Source organism: Lolium perenne, chromosome 2 (genome assembly GCF_019359855.2).
Source record: "Lolium perenne isolate Kyuss_39 chromosome 2, Kyuss_2.0, whole genome shotgun sequence".
Classification (NCBI taxonomy): Eukaryota; Viridiplantae; Streptophyta; class Magnoliopsida; order Poales; family Poaceae; genus Lolium; species Lolium perenne.
In genome coordinates this window covers 256,080,466-256,097,838 of record NC_067245.2, presented here as the reverse complement: position 1 = coordinate 256,097,838, position 17,373 = coordinate 256,080,466, and the positions used below count along the sequence as shown (strand labels likewise).

The following is a 17,373-nucleotide window of genomic DNA, read 5'->3' as shown; positions in this document are numbered from 1 at the left end:
CCGGTGCTCCGTCCGGTCCACCGGGCGGCAACCGGGCGCCAACCGGCCGCCAACCGGAGGAGCTCCAGGACCAGCAAAAGGCGTCCGGTCACTGGCCCGGCCGGCAAGCCTCACCACCGGGCTGTCCGGTCTGTGGCCCGGTCAGACCGGGTTTGTCGAGGAAAAGCTGAGGTGGCAAGTGGCAACGGCCATATTTCGAAGAACACTATAAATAGCCCTTCTCCTACCTCTAGACAGTTAGGCACTACACTACAAGCTGTTCTTGAGCTCTCTCTCTCTTACTCCATTGCTAGAAACACCAAAAGCCTCAGATCTCCCTCCTCCTCCACCCAAACTCAAATCCCTCCGGGGAATCATTAGAGGAGGACCCGATCTACCGTTCTACCAAGCCAAATCTCATTCCCCCTTGTATTCATTGAGAAGCTTGCTTCCTAGGGTTCCTTGGAAACCCTAGGTAGGCAAGAGGAGTCTGGAAGCATCCGGGCTGTGGATTTGCTCCGGGCAAGATTGTGAAGGTTTGGAGGCTACCTCAAAGTCTACCACAAGTGAGTGAGCTATTCCTTCGTGGGATAGGCTCCGGAGAATAGGGTGAGCCTTCGTGGCGCGGGGAATCCTTCGTGGGACCTCCACTCCTCCAAACGTGACGTACCTTGTTGCAAAGCAAGGGAACACGGGAATACATCCTCGTCTCCGCGTGCTATCGGTTATCTCTAACCGAACTCCTTACTTGTGATTTAACTGCCTGTGAGAGCCTTCGTGCTCGAGTTAGTTGTATCCTCATATAGGTTGCTTCACCTAGTTTGCATTAGGCTCATCTTTATATTCCGCAAAGCCTAATATTGCAAAGAAAGAATTAAAATTTGTAGAAACCTATTCACCCCCCCTCTAGGTTTACCATCTCTATACTTTCAGTTACTACTGCTCATATTCATTCATACTACTTGTATTTCACTATCTCTTCACCGAACTAGTGCACCTATACATCTGACAAGTGTATTTGGTGTGTTGGGGACACAAGAGACTTCTTGCTTTGTGATTGCAGGTTTGCTTGAGAGGGATATCTTTGACCTCTTCCTCCCTGAGTTCGATAAACCTTGGGTGATCCACTTAAGGGAAACTTGCTGCTGTTCTACAAACCTCTGCTCTTGGAGGCCCAACACTGTCTACAGGAATAGAAGCGTGCGTAGACATCAAGCACTTTTCTGGCGCCGTTGCTGGGGAGGAAAGGTAAACGGCACTCACACACCGGATCCCGGCAACGAAGCACTTTTCTGGCGCCGTTGCCGGGGAGGAAAGGTAAACGGCACTCACACACCGGATCCCGGCAACGAAGCACTTTTTCTGGCGCCGTTGCCGGGGAGGAAAGGTAAAAGGCACTCATACTCCGGTCCCAGGTAATAAGTACTTTTCTGTTGCCGTTGTGCGTGTGCTCGAAGCTATTTCCTTTAGATCCTGCAATTGCATCTTTTTGTCTCTTGTTTTACACTAGTAAGGCTTAATGGAAGACAACAACAAAATGAGAGATCTTTATGAACTTTATCTTGAATTAGGACATGATGTGTTTGAAGAGAAAATTAAAAAACCCATGGAACTTATCCATGCTAATGGGAATGTTATTAGTATGAATGCTTTGAACACCATTGTTGCTAATGCTATGGAAGAATTTAAGCTTGGGGAGGTCGGTTTTGATGAAAATGATCTCTTTAGCCCTCCGGGTATTGAGGAGAAAGTTTATGTTGATTATGATAAGCCTCCCACATATGATGATTATAATGATAGTGGTCTTTTGGTGTCGCCTACTATGGAGAGTAAATTTGATTATGATTATACTATGCCTCCTACACTTGATGAGATTAATAATGATAGCTACTTTATTGAATTTGCTCCCACTACAACTAATAAAATTGATTATGCTTATGTGGAGAGTAATGATACTTTTATGCATGTGAATAAGAATGCTTTATGTGATACTTATATTGTTGAGTTTGTTCATGATGCTACTGAAAATTATTATGAGAGAGGAAAATATGGTTGTAGAAATTTTCATGTTACTAAAACACCTCTCTATATGCTGAAAATCTTGAAGTTACTCGTGTTTTATCTTCCTATACTTGTTACTTTGCTCTTCATGAACTTGTTTATTTACAAGATTCCTATGCATAGGAAGCATGTTAGACTTAAATGTGTTTTGAATTTGCTTCTTGATGCTCTCTTTTGCTTCAACTCTTATTTCTTGCGAGTGCATCATTGAAATTACTGAGTCCATCTTAATGGCTATAAAGAAAGAACTTCTTGGGAGATAACCCATGTTTTTATTTTGCTACAGTACTTTTGTTTTATATTTGAGTCTTGGAAGTTGTTAGTACTGTAGCAACCTCTACTTATCTTATTTTATTGAATTTTTGTGCCAAGTAAAGTCTTTGATAGCAAGGTTCATAATAGATTTGGATTACTGCGCAGAAACAGATTTCTGTCTGTCACGAATTTGGGCGGGGTTCTCTGTAGGTAACTCAGAAAAATCTTCCAATTTACGTGCGTGATCCTCAGATATGTACGCAACTTTCATTCAATTTGAGCTTTTTCATCTGAGCAAGTCTGGTGCCACTTTAAAATTCGTCTTTACGGACTGTTCTATTTTGACAGATTCTGCCTTTTATTTCGCATTGCCTCTTTTGCTATGTTTGATGGATTTCTTTGTTCCATTAACTTCCAGTAGCTTTGGGCAATGTCCAGAAGTGTTAAGAATGATTGTGTTATCTCTGAACATGTGAATTTTTGATTATGCACTAACCCTCTAATGAGTTTGTTTCGAGTTTGGTGTGGAGGAAGTTTTCAAGGGTCAAGAGAGGAGGATGATATACTATGATCAAGAAGAGTGAAGAGTCTAAGCTTGGGGATGCCCCCGTGGTTCATCCCTGCATATTTCAAGAAGACTCAAGCGTCTAAGCTTGGGGATGCCCAAGGCATCCCCTTCTTCATCGACAAAATTATCAGGTTCCTTCTCTTGAAACTATATTTTTATTCGGTCACATCTTATGTACTTTACTTGGAGCGTCTGTTTGTTTTTATTTTCATTTTGTTATTTTCATTCTCTGAATAAATGCTTGTGTGGGAGAGAGACACGCTCCGCTGGTTCATATGAACACATGTGTTCTTAGCTTTTAATGTTCATGGCGAAGGTTGAAACTGCTTCGTTCATTGTTATATGGTTGGAAACAGAAAATGCTGCATGTGGTAGATGCTATAATGTCTTGAATAATTTGATACTTGGCAATTGTTGTGCTCATATAGATCATGTTTAAGCTCTTGCATCATGTACTTTGCACCTATTAATGAAGAACTACATAGAGCTTGTTAAAATTTGGTTTGCATGATTGTTCTCTAGAGTCTAGATATTTTCTGGTTAAGGTGTTTGAACAACAAGGAAGACGATATAAAGTCTTATAATGCTTACAATATGTTCATATGTGAGTCTTGCTGCACCGTTTTATACTTGAGTTTGCTTCAAACAACCTTGCGAGCCTAGCCTTGTATTGAGAGGAATTCTTCTCGTGCATCCAAATCCTTGAGCCAAACACTATGCCATTTGTGTCCACCATACCTACCTACTACATGGTATTTCTCTGCCATTCCAAGCAAATACTTCATGTGCTACCTTTAAACAATTCAAAAGCTATTATCTCTTATTTGTGTCAATGTTTCATAGCTCATGAGGAAGTATGTGGTGTTTTATCTTTCGATCTTGTCATTTACTTTTGACAGACTTTCACAATGGACTAGTGGCTTCATCCGCTTATCCAATAATTTTGCAAAAAGAGCTGGCAATGGGGTTCCCAGCCCCAATTAATTAACTTTCATTAATAATTCTCTTCACATGTTTTGCTCTGATTCATCAGTAAGCAACTTAATTTTGCAAATAGACACTCCTCCATGGTATGTGAAATGTTGGAAGGCACCCGAGGATTCGGTTAGCCATGGCTTGAGAAAGCAAAGGTTGGGAGGAGTGTCATCTAAAAAAATAAAAAAATAAAAACTAAACTAAAGTACATGTGTAAACAAAGAGAAGAGGGATGATCTACCTTGCTGGTAGAGATAACGTCCTTCATGGGAGCCGCTCTTGAAAGTCTGGTTGACGAGGTAGTTAGAGTACCCATTATCATTCGTTGACAACAACAAACACCTCTCAAAATAATTTTACTCCTGTTTTACAAATGAAAAGCTCTAGCACATGTTAATCCCTGCTTCCCTCTGCGAAGGGCCTTTCTTTTACTTTATTGTTGAGTCAGTTTACCTATTCTTTCTATCTTAGAAGCAAACACTTGTATCAACTGTGTGCATTGATTCTTACATGTTTACCTATTGCACTTGTTATATTGCTTTATGTTGACAACTATCCATGAGATATACATGTTACAAGTTGAAAGCAATTGCTGAAACTTAATCATCCTTTGTGTTGCTTCAATACCTTCTACTTTGAATCTATTGCTTTATGAGTAACTCTTATGCAAGTCTTATTGATGCTTGTCTTGAAAGTACTATTCATGAAAAGTCTTTGTTATATGATTCAATTGTTTACTCATTGTCTTTACCATTGCTTTGAATCGCTGCATTCATCTCATATGCTTTACAATAATGTTGATCAAGATTATGTTGGTAGCATGTCACTTAAGAAATTATCATTGTTATCGTTCACCTACTCGAGGACGAGTAGGAACTAAGCTTGGGGATTCTTGATACGTCTCAAACGTATCTATAATTTCTTATGTTCCATGCTAGTTTTATGACATTACCTACATGTTTTGTTCACACTTTATATCGTTTTGATGCGTTTTCCGGAACTAACCTATTGACGAGATGCCGAAGGGCCGATTCTTTGTTTCTGCTGTTTTTGGTTTCAGAAATCCTAGTAAGGAAATATTCTCGGAATCGGACGAAATCAACGCCCAGCATCTTAGGATCACGCGAAGCTTCCAGAACACCCGAGAGAGGCCAGAGGGGGGCCACAGGCCCACCAGACACTACCCTGGCGCGGCCAAGGGGGGGGGGGCCCGCGCCCCCCTGTTGTGTCGTCGCCTCGTTGACCTTCTGACGCCGCATCTTTGCCTATTTAAGCCTCCTCGACCTAAAACCTCGAGACGAAAAAGCCACGGTACGAGAAACCTTCCAGAGCCACCGCCATCGCGAAGCCAAGATCTGGGGGACAGGAGTCTCTGTTCCGGCACGCCGCCGGGACGGGGAAGTACCCCCGGAAGGCTTCTCCATCAACACCACCGCCATCTTCATCAACGCTGCTGTCTCCCATGAGGAGGGAGTAGTTCTCCATCGAGGCTAAGGGCTGTACCGGTAGCTATGTGGTTAATCTCTCTCCTATGTGCTTCAATACAATAATCTCATGCCTTACATGATTGAGATTCATATGATGATGCTTGTAATCTAGATGTCATTATGCTAGTCAAGTGGGTTTTACTTATGTGATCTCCGGAGACTCCTTGTCCCACGTGTGTAAAGGTGACAGTGTGTGCACCGTGTGGGTCTCTTAGGCTATATTTCACAGAATACTTATTCACTGTTATGAATGGCATAGTGAAGTGCTTATTTATAGCTCTTTATGATTGCAATGTGTTTTGTATCACAATATATCTATGTGCTACTCTAGTGATGTTATTAAAATAGTTTATTCCTCCTGCACGGTGTAATGGTGACAGTGTGTGCATCGTGTAGTACTTGGCGTAGGCTATGATTGTGATCTCTTGTAGATTATGAAGTTAACTATTGCTATGATAGTATTGATGTGATCTATTCCTCCTTTCGTAGTGTGAAGGTGACAGTGTGCATGCTATGTTAGTACTTTGTTTGGTTATGTTGATCTGTCATGCACTCTAAGGTTATTTAAATATGAACATTGAATATTGTGGAGCTTGTTAACTCCGGCATTGAGGGTTCGTGTAATCCTACACAGTTAGTGGTGTTCATCATCCAACAAGAGGGTGTAGAGTCTAGCATCTATCTATTTATTCTGTTATGTGATCAATGTTGAGAGTGTCCACTAGTGAAAGTATGATCCCTAGGCCTTGTTCCTAAATACTGCTATCGCTGCTTGTTTACTGTTTTACTGCATTTATACTGCCTGCAATATTACTACCATCAACTGCACGCCAGCAAGCACTTTTCTGGCGCCGTTACTACTGCTCATATTCATTCATACTACTTGTATTTCACTATCTCTTCGCCGAACTAGTGCACCTATACATCTGACAAGTGTATTTGGTGTGTTGGAGACACAAGAGACTTCTTGCTTTGTGATTGCAGGGTTGCTTGAGAGGGATATCTTTGACCTCTTCCTCCCTGAGTTCGATAAATCTTGGGTGATCCACTTAAGGGAAACTTGCTGCTGTTCTACAAACCTCTGCTCTTGGAGGCTCAACACTGTCTACAGGAATAGAAGCGTGCGTAGATATCAGTCACACATCGTGTCATACTGGGTTCGTGCGTAAACACCAACCGGTAGATCCTTGTGTACAAACCGGTGAGTATCGGGTCATCCGTCCGTGGACCGGTGTACCGGGCCTGTTGCTGGTTGAGAAAAATACCCTCAAACAACAATTTTCTCCACAAACACACACTATTCTCTCTCAACTTTCGTGTGGTCGCATTATGAGGTGGTTGGGTGTAACATCAACCCCAACAATCTGATGGAGACCACCCTCTTAATATGTGGGGTTTCCTATAAGACACAAGCATACAAGAGAGAGACCAAAACGAAGCACTAACATTTCTCTTCTTTATCGAGTGAGGGGCCTCCTTTTACCTTTCAACAACGTCGGTGGACTAGAACTTGTGTATGCACTTGTAAATAGCATTAGTCAACAACTTGGCAACGGTGTCATCATTAGCTAAAATATAGGTTAATGGTAAAATATCATTACACATTGTTTCAAAAAAAGGGTTAATATTTTCTGGTTCGTACAAAACTACTTATGGGTAGATCATTAACACAATTTATCCTCTTTGAGGGTATTTTATCAATGTACATCCAAGGATAGTGAACTTTTGGTTAGATGAAGAATGAGTAACGGTTGGGCTCTAAAGGTTAGAACTTTTTAAAGAGGGACAGAGGACAAGCAAAGTTGACGTGGAGGAGGTCGTAACAAGGAACTTTTCTTTAAGGCAGGTGGTAACAAGGACTTGATGGATTGAAGATAGAGATTTTCCTTTTTCATGTGACGGAATCCAAATTTACTCGTGTTGTCTTCACTTTTGGTTTTCTCTCTTTCTCTATTTTGGTTTCACATGTTTCTTTCAGGTTTCATATCTAGCGTACTCTAACTTCATTATTGTTTTTGTTATTTGTAGGGATGCTGATACTCTTAATGATTTTATTGTGGTAAGGTTGTAAATTGGTCGTGACTGGAGGAGTCACTTTCTTTCGGTTGATCTATTTCGTTTTCCATTTTACATTGTTTGCTAAACAAAGGTGTTGACCAGACCATCTTATCTCATCGACTGAGCTCACTCATAGACACGCACTAAACCGTGTGCCCTGGACCGGTAAGTTGTCACATCGCCGACGCACACTTTTGGTCGTATAGATGCAGAGGTGTGCATGATATTATATATTGAATAATTTATAAAGTTGCAGATGGCAAACCAGAACCCGGGGGATTCAGCGGAGACGATGCATCTCGAAAGTGGCCTCGTCAGTTCGCATTTGGTCACACTCCACTGTCAAATGGCTCATCTGATTTCTGAGTATGCTTGTTTGTCTAATTGCAAGTCACGGTTTGTTCTTCGTTGTGTGCGACGACCATGCGTTCATCCCCTTCGGTGCTGTCATGTCAGGATGAGATCCCAGGAAATGTCCTGTATCTGGCTCATGCTGCTAACCCGCTACCGTGGCGGGGGCACGCCGCGGCGATGTCAGAGCTTTTGGCCCTATCATGTATCATCGGGTTAGGGGTACCAGCAGTCTACATCCATAAAAGAATGTCAAAAATGTGTTCAAATTTAAATGTACTAGATACTGTTTAGTGTATAGACGCATTCAAATTTGGATAAATCTTCGACATAGGAAGTATTAATAGCAAATATTTCAATCATCGAAAACAGATGATTGAGAAGAAAATGCTGAGCAACCGACAACGGAAAGAACACAACATATATAAACAAGAAATGCAACTTATACACAAGAAATGCAACTGCCGGTCATGTCAAGGAGCAACGTCGAAAAACTTCAGAACTCAATTTTTCATTTTCTTCCTAGCACTCGTATCACATCAACATTGCAAGCCTGCAAGGCCAACTGTATAACAAATTCAACACTCCGAACCTCTTTCCTGCTTTTCTAGCTGTATACAACTGAGATTTTTTTCTTACAAGATCATGTCAGAAGGGGGGAAACAAGATGATAAAAAAATGAAGAGAAAAGCTAAAGCTGGCTAGAGCCGAATACAGATAAAGATTGTTGTGTGCGGAATTTCTCTCCAGTCAGGGCCAGCCTCAGCATTTCTCCACTCTCATGTACAATTTTGGGCAAACGAACTACTGATACCTCGAGTGCCAGGTCGTCGTAGGTTAGTCGAAATTCCCGAGCATGCACACAGCACACCTATGGAGCAGCCAAGTCCAATCTCACGGGACTCAAGGCCATTCAGCAAATCAAACCACATCTCCACCTATTTATACACAAAATTTACCCCTGCAGGGCCGGCTAACTATACTCTGACGGGAAACCCAAAATTCTGAAGTATCCTGATCTGACCTCCACGGCCTGCCGTGACGATCCCCATGCCCCAGGCTGATCGGCTTGGAGCTTGCCCAGCACCGTTGGGGATGCTGGTACTGCTGGATCGAGGGCTCTGTTTCGTTGGTGTCATGAGCTCCTCAGGCCAAGTTGCAGATGCCCTGTCACCGCTATGATTTGATCCGGTGCTTAGGTCATTGACGCTCTGTTGTTGCTGGAAATCAGAGGAATCTCGCGGTCTGTCAGGATACTCGGGCACACAATCCAGGTCCTCGTGCTTCCTGGAGTTGGTTCTGGACGTTACTGTTGATCCGGCGGTAGATGGCAACACAACAGCCACCGTCACATCCTGGCAGTAGAAGTGTTCGTAGGAATTTGTGACAGAAACAGTGCCCTTGCTTCTTCTATGCTCAGAGCTGTCATCATTTCTCCACATGTACACATGGGAGTCTTCGCTTGCTGAGATCACATACCTCCCTTTCGCAGCTAAGCAAGCTGAGATTTGGCTGTTGGTGTTACGGAAACCTGAAAAGAGCAGGGCATCAGAAGCCATTGAATCGGAAATACTAACCAGCAACTGAGGCAGAGAGGTCACATGGTATCAAGGGAGAAATATAATTTTTTTTTAAAGGCCTACATGTAACCCGAGCTAAAGGTATTTCGAGTTAAAATTTTACACGTTAATAGAATACATCATTACCTACATCTAGGATTTTTTCAGATTTTTTGAAACTTTTAAATGTCATTTTCAATTAAAAAAAAACAGCCTAAAATGTACTACCTCAGTTCTGTTTTAATCGACGCCGGAATCAACTAGCACCATGCACATAGTCAACTAAGGCCCGCGTCGATTAAAAGCGTCCGGAGGGAGTAGCTCGGGCTACATTTAGACACATCCTAAAGAAAAAGAGAGCTATTGTAACATGGTAAGGGCAACCTATCAACTCAAAGAAAGTGGACTCTGACAAGTTTTGGCGCTTGGCTGAAAGGAAGAACATGACAGCAATTGGTCTTCTCGCTAGTCACATTCAATCAATGAGCAGGGATTCAATTCTTATAAAGCTGATTCTCATACCATGATTGACAGCTCCAACCCTATTCTAAACAGAACTTCCATACAGCAAAAATTAGTTAGGTAATAGTAGCAAGCAGCAATTTGTGATTAAACGAGTGAAGGATAAGAGCTATGAGTAGAACTTAAAGTATTCGCAAAAAAAAGATCTTAAAGTAACGGTGTTGCATAAAGGTTATTAAGCAAACTTACAAGAAAAAAGTAATATGGTATGGCTAGGTTCCAAGGCTCAATAATTAATACCTTTAAACTTGTGAACTAGTTCAAAGCCATCAACCACTCGGATCCGTGAATCAGCAGATGTGATGAGCACCTTCGAAGAACTCCCTGGGAGGAACTATTCAAGTAACTATGATTCAGTAAGACAAGAATGTTCTCATCTGCATGTGCTTTCTGTCATACTGGAAAGTTGTTTAAAGCAGAGCACCTGAAATCCAGTGATCTTCTTCTGGCTGGACTTCTTTTTCTTAGTTTGCAGGTCAATTTGTTTCTTTTGGAGAAGCTTGCTATCTGGACAGGAGTTAATAAAGAACAGGTCAGCTCTGAAGGAAAAGTAAGGCCTAAACAATAAACATGGAAAAACAAGCTTGAAATTGTAATGGTCTTGCGAGGGACATACCCGAAGTGTCATAAATATGACAGCTGCCCTTGTGGGAACCAACTAGAGCACACTTCAGAAAAAAAACATGATGTTAGAACTTAACAAACGAAAATAATAATTTCGGTCAAAGGTACCATTGAAAGTATGCAAACCTGTCCATCAGGGGTATAGCAAACGGCAGTGACCATTTCATGCAGATCATGCCAATCAACAATTTCACGTTTTGGAACACTCCATATGCGAACCTTTTCATCCAGGGAACCACTAATGAAGTATCTATCATCGACAGGGTTGAACTGGATGCATGTCACTGGAATTCAAAGCAATACAAAAACTTGAGAATAATGCTGGCATGCGAGAGAGAGAGAGAGAGAGAGAGAGAGAGAGAGAGAGAGAGAGCTGCTAATGAAATCTAAATCTTACCATAGTCACAGTGTGAGAACGTTTTTAAACATGAAATGCTTGACATGTGCCATAACTTCACTGTTTTATCCATTGAAGATGAAAGTAAGTACTGCAGAAAACATGAAAAATAAGTTAAATAAAGGAAATGCCGTGACAACACCAGTAGTGTAAGAAATATTGCTACATGATTCAAACAGTACTAGCAACAATAGTTTGGGCGCATTCCTTTAGTCATTAACTCAGTATTAAAAACTGTGAAGTTCGGATATGTAGCTAGCACACAAAGGTATAAAGTATCACCAGGCATCAACATATAGATCAGTACTAGACTGCAAACTATATATACGTAGACTCCTCGGTGCTCACAACATGGACCCAAGTAAAAGTTTCTGGACTGATAACATTGGTTTCTTATGCCTCTGAAGATGACCTTGAAACAAGAGACCACCTTTTTCTGGAACTGCTATTTTAGCAAATGCTGCTGCCTTTCAATCAAAGTTAGACTGGATGCTAGTCAAGACCTTGCCAGCATGCTCTGCTCTGCTCTGATAGAACATCTTTTGTCATTGCCTGGCTAGACAATTTGTAATCTTCGGGCTATGCCCTTTGTATATCATCTTTTGTCATTACCTGGCTAGACAATTTGTAATCTTCGGGCTATGCCCTTTGTATATCATCTCCCCCCTCTTTTAAATATGTCAGGGTCTCCCCTACAGTTCTCAGTTAAAAAAACATCTAGGAACGAAAACTTGACGGTGTAGGCCCTTGTTTCTAGACAATAAAACAAATAATGGGTGATCCGCAGATGATTCAAACTCCATTAGTACTAACAAATATGTCATGGAACATGCTAAAGGGAATTTCTGACACTCAAGCTACCATAAGTCCTAACATAGTTATAAGCCTGTTAGCAAAAGCTTTCCACAAATATGGCTTCACTAGCAAACGACCCAAGCTACTAACGATCGCTTTAGTAAATAAGAGTATGATGCAAATGGTAGTAGTGAGAAGAGAGCCAAACATTTTTCCGAAAGATGGTCTCGATGCGATCTTGTCATGTTAATGAAAATCACCAGAGCAGGAAGAATGTGACTTATGAAAACCTAGACCCAGCTTCGCCCTAAATGGATGAAATCAGTACAAACTTGTTCCCAAAATATGGCTCAAACATATACTAGTACAGCACATTCTACCGCGCAGTGTCGATAGCAAATTTTCCATAAACTTTTTTTCTCGAAACCCTACCTGGCATGTCATTTTCATTAGAAGAAGCCACCCAGATGGAATAAAGTTTTGCAAGCAGGAAACCCAAAACAAAAAAAAAAAGCTTAAACACAAAGCTAGGAAAGCTGAAAAGAATTGAAAAGCCAAAGCAAAAGAACTTTACACCTATCTACAGCAATATTGCTGTGCCTAAAATGGTGGTGTTGGAAGTTTGCTGACCAGTGCTGCTGTGCAGCAGCACACAAAAGGTATTTCTGAAGATCTACTGTAGCACTGTCTGTATCTAACAGTTATCGGAGTTATATGTATCATTTCTAGTATTCAATCCCTTTGGAAATCCCAAAAGCAAAGTAGTATTCTCAACCCATCATGTAATTAAATTGATGAACTTGCGGCACATGACAAGGTGATAAAAGACAAACCCAGAGGTCAATGCTCATAGTGCTAGAATACTCCATGTCATACTGTGAACACGTATTTTCTAATTAATTTCTAAAAAAGAAAAATGAAAGGGAATTTAAAACAGTGCAGAGTATATTAAGTTATCTTGAAGAGTTCTACCGTGAAATGCTTATGTACGATTCGGGAACTGGCTTTGCTATTTCAGGCAGTTGCCACTAGATGTATCAAGATACAAGTAAGACCACAAAATGGCAAGTTACAAGCTTTTTAGGGCAGATAGCAGACTCGGCCACTTTTATGCATTATTGTTACAACCTTCCTTTTGAGAAACAGATTTCAAAGAATCCTAGAGCCAGAGAACAGCTATTTACGTACAATGTGGCCTGTGTTTTGAATCGACTACAATTTAGTTTGCTAACTGTCAGTTCATCATTTGCAGTCAGCTACACGGTGAATGGCAGAATGCATATCAAACCTAAACTCCTCGTGTCAAGGTTCAATGGTCTCACATGGTTGGGTCCTCAATTATGACAAAGAAGGTTTTCTCAGCAATGTAATGTTACTTCCCAAAATCAACCTTTAACACGCTAAGAGAAAATTTGAAATCACTGAGGAGTGAGGACTAAGTAAACAGAGTGTTAAAAATTTAAGCAGAAATTGGGTCGTAGGATTGAATTCAGTCAGTGCTGACCATTTTACTCAACAAGGAACAGTTCATGGCTTTATAATAACGAATTTAGGAACATCAGCATACCTGCGACTTGGACCAGCAGAGATCTAGCACATCCTCTGAATGGCCCTCAAAGGTTTTGACCGGTTTCTCCGACAGCCCAAACACATGCTCGGGCACCATCAAGCGCTCGGAGCTCACGGATTTCCGACCCTGCGAGACCCTTGCCCGGTATTTCTTATCCCAGTGGCTCCCATCCGTCGTGGCCAACGCCAATGTCAGCTCCGGCGAACCATTGCACATAACTGCAACCACCGGATTGCACGCCCCATTCTCCTCCCGTCTCCTCTCGTACTGCAGCACCTCCCATACATGGATCACGCAGTCCTCCCCAGCGCTCGCGAGGTAGCGCCCGTCGTTGGTGAACTCGATGGTCCAGATAGAGCCGTCGTGCGCCGGTATCTCCTGGTTGATGAACAGCCCGCTGAGCTCCTTGTAGGCCTTCCCGGACTGGCGCACCTTGACGGGCTCCGGGCCATTGGCGCTGTCGTCCGTGGCGGAGCTGGACCGGCGCCCGTCCTTGTCGTCGCGGGCACGGGGGCTGGACACGACGTCGCGGATGGAACGGAGCCAGCTGCTGCGCCGGCGACGGCGCGCGGTGCCGGTGCTGGAGTCGGAGCTGGACCTCTGGATGGGGGTGGACGGGGAGGTCTCGATGCTCTGGCGGCGCATGAGCTCCTGCACGATGGGGGAGCGGCCGACGCAGCGGTCGAACTGCTCCATGGTGAGCTGCCGCCCCGTGCCGACCTCGCGGAGCTCGAGCCCGTCGTCGAGGATGAACTCGGTTCCGTCGTCGAGGTTCCGGATGAGGCACCTGGGGTCCGCCGCCTCGGAGGAGGCGGAGGAAGCACGGCGCGAGCGGGACCCGAGCGGCGGCTTGGCGGCCGCGCCGTCCGATCTGGATCGGGACATGGGGGAGAGCGCGGCCGGTGGCGGGCGGACGGGCCCGTCGTAGGAGGCCGATCGGCCCATCTCGAGGCGCGCGAGGGAGGAGGGGTCCCCGTGGAGCCCCATCATGTGCAGCAGCCTCCTGCGGCGCTCCTGCACTGGCGCCGGCTCGGACGTCCACACGTCGAGCGCCGGCGCCGCCGCGGGATGGCGGCGGCGGTGCGGGCGGTCGTCGCCGTCGTCGTCCGAGGCGGAGGTGGAGGAGCCGGAGGAGGAGAGGACGCGGTCCCGCGACTCGTAGAACACCTCCTCCTCGTCCTCCTCCTCCTCGGCCCCGCTCATCGCCCCGCGCGCATTGACCGGCCGGCGAGGCGAGGCGGCGCCGCGAGGGATCGCTCGCGCGGCCGGTCGGGAGAGGAGCGGGGTCAGATCCACCGGGGATGGAGGGAGGGAGGGCCGCGTCGCGCGCGCGAGGTCGTCGGCGGAATGGCGAGAGGTTCGTTCCTGCCCTCTGTGGTGGTGGTTGGTGCCGATGGCGTCGTCGTTGTTATTGCGGTGATGCCTCTGCGTGCGTCGTCGTTGCCGGGTTTTGTTACTGTACCACCATCGGTTACTGTTTACTGTCGGGGGCCGGTCGTCCTTGGCGTTTTCCGGCAGGGAGGTCAAAATCCGGCCGCCGCGGGGCCCGTCTGTCGGCGGCGAGGCTAACCGCTGGTGCCGTTTCGGGGAAGTGGACTTGTCCCAGTGGGAGCGTGGGCGGCCCATTTGGGGGCGTTCTGTTTTGTTTCGGGGGAGTTGGAACTTCAACGTGGTGGTGGCACGTATCTGAAGCAAGGGCGGCGCCGTTTCCGTTTTACGTTGCTGTTTTCAGCAAAGACTTGGTACGGTGTGCTACTGCTACCGATTATACGTCCCGTTGACTTCCACAAACGCTGATCGTGTCTTACATTTATTTACAAATCTGGCCTTCTTATCAAAACAGTTTAAAATTTTGAGCCTTGTTGTCAGGACCAACTAGGATGAAGTTGAAGTTGTGCAGATCGACGCTATGTAAAAGCAACGGAAGCAGTCGATGCCCAAGCCAAGTGCAATGGCGCCAAACTTCCAAAAATGCTTCAGTGCTAACCTTTTTTTGATGCCAACCTATATAATTTTGGCTCCACACTGATACCGGGGTTAGATTTCGAAATAGTTTTGTCGAGAAGAGCTGAGGCACCAGTTTGATGAAGGGGTTAGATTTATAAAAAAGAAACGGGATTGCTGGTTTTCTAAGAGCATCTCCAATATATGGGGTAAAATAGAGCATCACAATTAATTTTTGGGCACCCAAATAGCAGTTTTTTTTGGGTGTCGGGAAAAGTGCAGTATTTCCAGACGCACAAAATTACACCATGTAGTCGGCACCAGTTTTCTAGATGCACTAACATAGAAGGTTAAAACATGTTTCTCCTAGTATATTTTTCTATCAAACCCCGATCAAATACATTCTAATAAATGAAACATATTCGTGGACACAATCATAGAATCCTAATTCGATTGATATATCATCGACACAAAACACAGTTCGTACTTTAGCCACTAGCTCGGCCTTAAGCCTCCTCTTCCCCGCCATCTTCATCTTCCTCTCAGTCTTCTTCTCACGCCGGAAGGCCACCTCCATCTCCACATCTTCCGGGTGGTTGCGCAGCCACTCCGCCATAGCCCTCCCGTCGGCCTCGACGATGGACAACCGCTGCAGCACCCATCGTGGTGTTGCTGGTCCTCGCGCGTGGCAAGAAGCGGCGCCAAGGCCAGCATCTTCACTTCTTTTTCTCGAGATTTGATCTTGGAAAAGTTGAGCCAGCCGGAGCTAAAGCCGAATCTCCATGCGGCAACGTCGTAGGCGCGTGTGATGGTGCTCCGGTGATGGCGCCAGACAATCTTGTTGGCAATTGTTGTGGAAGCGGTTGGAAAACCCCGAGAGGAAGGTGTGATGAGCACAGCAGCAAATTTTCCGTCAGTGCAAAACCAAGGTTTAATCGACCAGTAAGAGAAAGGCGTGACTTCTGAAGGTATTGCTGGCTGACTAGTGGCAGGATGCACTACCGGCGTTAGCAACAACGTGGAACCTGCACACAACACAATCAAAGTACTTTGCCCCACCTTGCAGTGAGGTTGTCAATCTCACCGGTTTGCTGAACACAAAGGATTAGACGTGTCGAGTGGAAAGAGATGTTTGCAGAAAGTAAATAGAACATGATTGCAGTAGAATTTATCAGTAAAGAAAACAGGACCGAAATCCATAGTTCACTAGAGGTGTCTCTCCATAAATATAAATAGCATGTTGGGAGAATAAATTACAGCTGGACAATTGACAGAATATCGACCAATACATGACAAGATGATTACTATGAGATTTGATATGGGCATTACAACATAATACATAGACCGTAATCCAACTACGTCTATGACTAATAATCCACCTTCAGGTTATCGTCCGGACCCCTTTCAGTATTAAGTTGCAAGCAACAGACTATCGCATTAAGCAATGTGTGTAAAGTAACAATAGAATTACCCTCGGATAAAACATTGTTGTTTTCTCCCTAATAGCAACAACACATCTACAATCTTAGATGTTAAATGTCACTCTCCCAGAAAACTAGAGGCATGAACCTACTATTGAGCATAAATACCCCCTCTTGGAGTCACAAGTGTCCACTTGGCCAGAGTTTCTACTAGCAACAGAGAGCATGCAAGATCACAAATAACATATGACATTGATATATAATCAATCTCAACATAGTATACAATATTCATCGGATCCCAGCAAACCAAACATATATGATTACATAAAGATGATCTTGATCATGTAGGGCAGCTCACAAGATCGATACATGAAGCACACAGTGGAGAAGACAAACATCTAGCTACTGCTATGGATCCATAGTCCAGGGATGAACTACTCACGCATCACTTCGGAGGCGGGCATGGCGATTTAGATTCCTCCGGTGATGATTTCCCCCTCCGGCAGGGTGCCGGGAAGAGCTTCAGAACCCCCCGAGATGGGTTATGCGATGGCGGCCACGACGGAACTTTTCGTGGATGGAGGCTCGGGTATCCAGGGTTTTCCCGAGAAGATGTATAAATAGGCAGAGGATTTAGGCCGGTTGGGTGCCTGGTGGGCCCAGATCTACCCTAGGCGCGGCCTAGGCCTAGCCCGCACCAAGGGTAGGTCTGGCCGCCCTTTGGCGCCTCTTTGACACCCCCTCTGCACTTCGTCTTCGTTTCGGTGAAATATTGATTTCGGCTTTTGTTTCGTCCAATTATGAGAA

General features: G+C 44.4%; 1 protein-coding gene across 1 annotated transcript; it reads right to left on the bottom strand.

Annotated features, from left to right (window-relative positions):
- Positions 1–8,304: 8,304 nt before the first annotated feature.
- LOC127335691 (uncharacterized) lies at positions 8,305–14,832 on the bottom strand. The gene is made up of 7 exons (XM_051362410.1): positions 13,199–14,832; positions 10,837–10,927; positions 10,566–10,723; positions 10,432–10,483; positions 10,240–10,322; positions 10,056–10,149; positions 8,305–9,265 (listed from the first exon to the last, which is right to left on the bottom strand). The coding sequence occupies exons 1-7, from the start codon at positions 14,825–14,827 to the stop codon at positions 8,712–8,714; spliced, it is 2,661 nt and encodes an 886-aa protein (XP_051218370.1). The 5' UTR covers positions 14,828–14,832; the 3' UTR covers positions 8,305–8,711.
- Between the last annotated feature and the right edge of the window lie 2,541 nt (positions 14,833–17,373).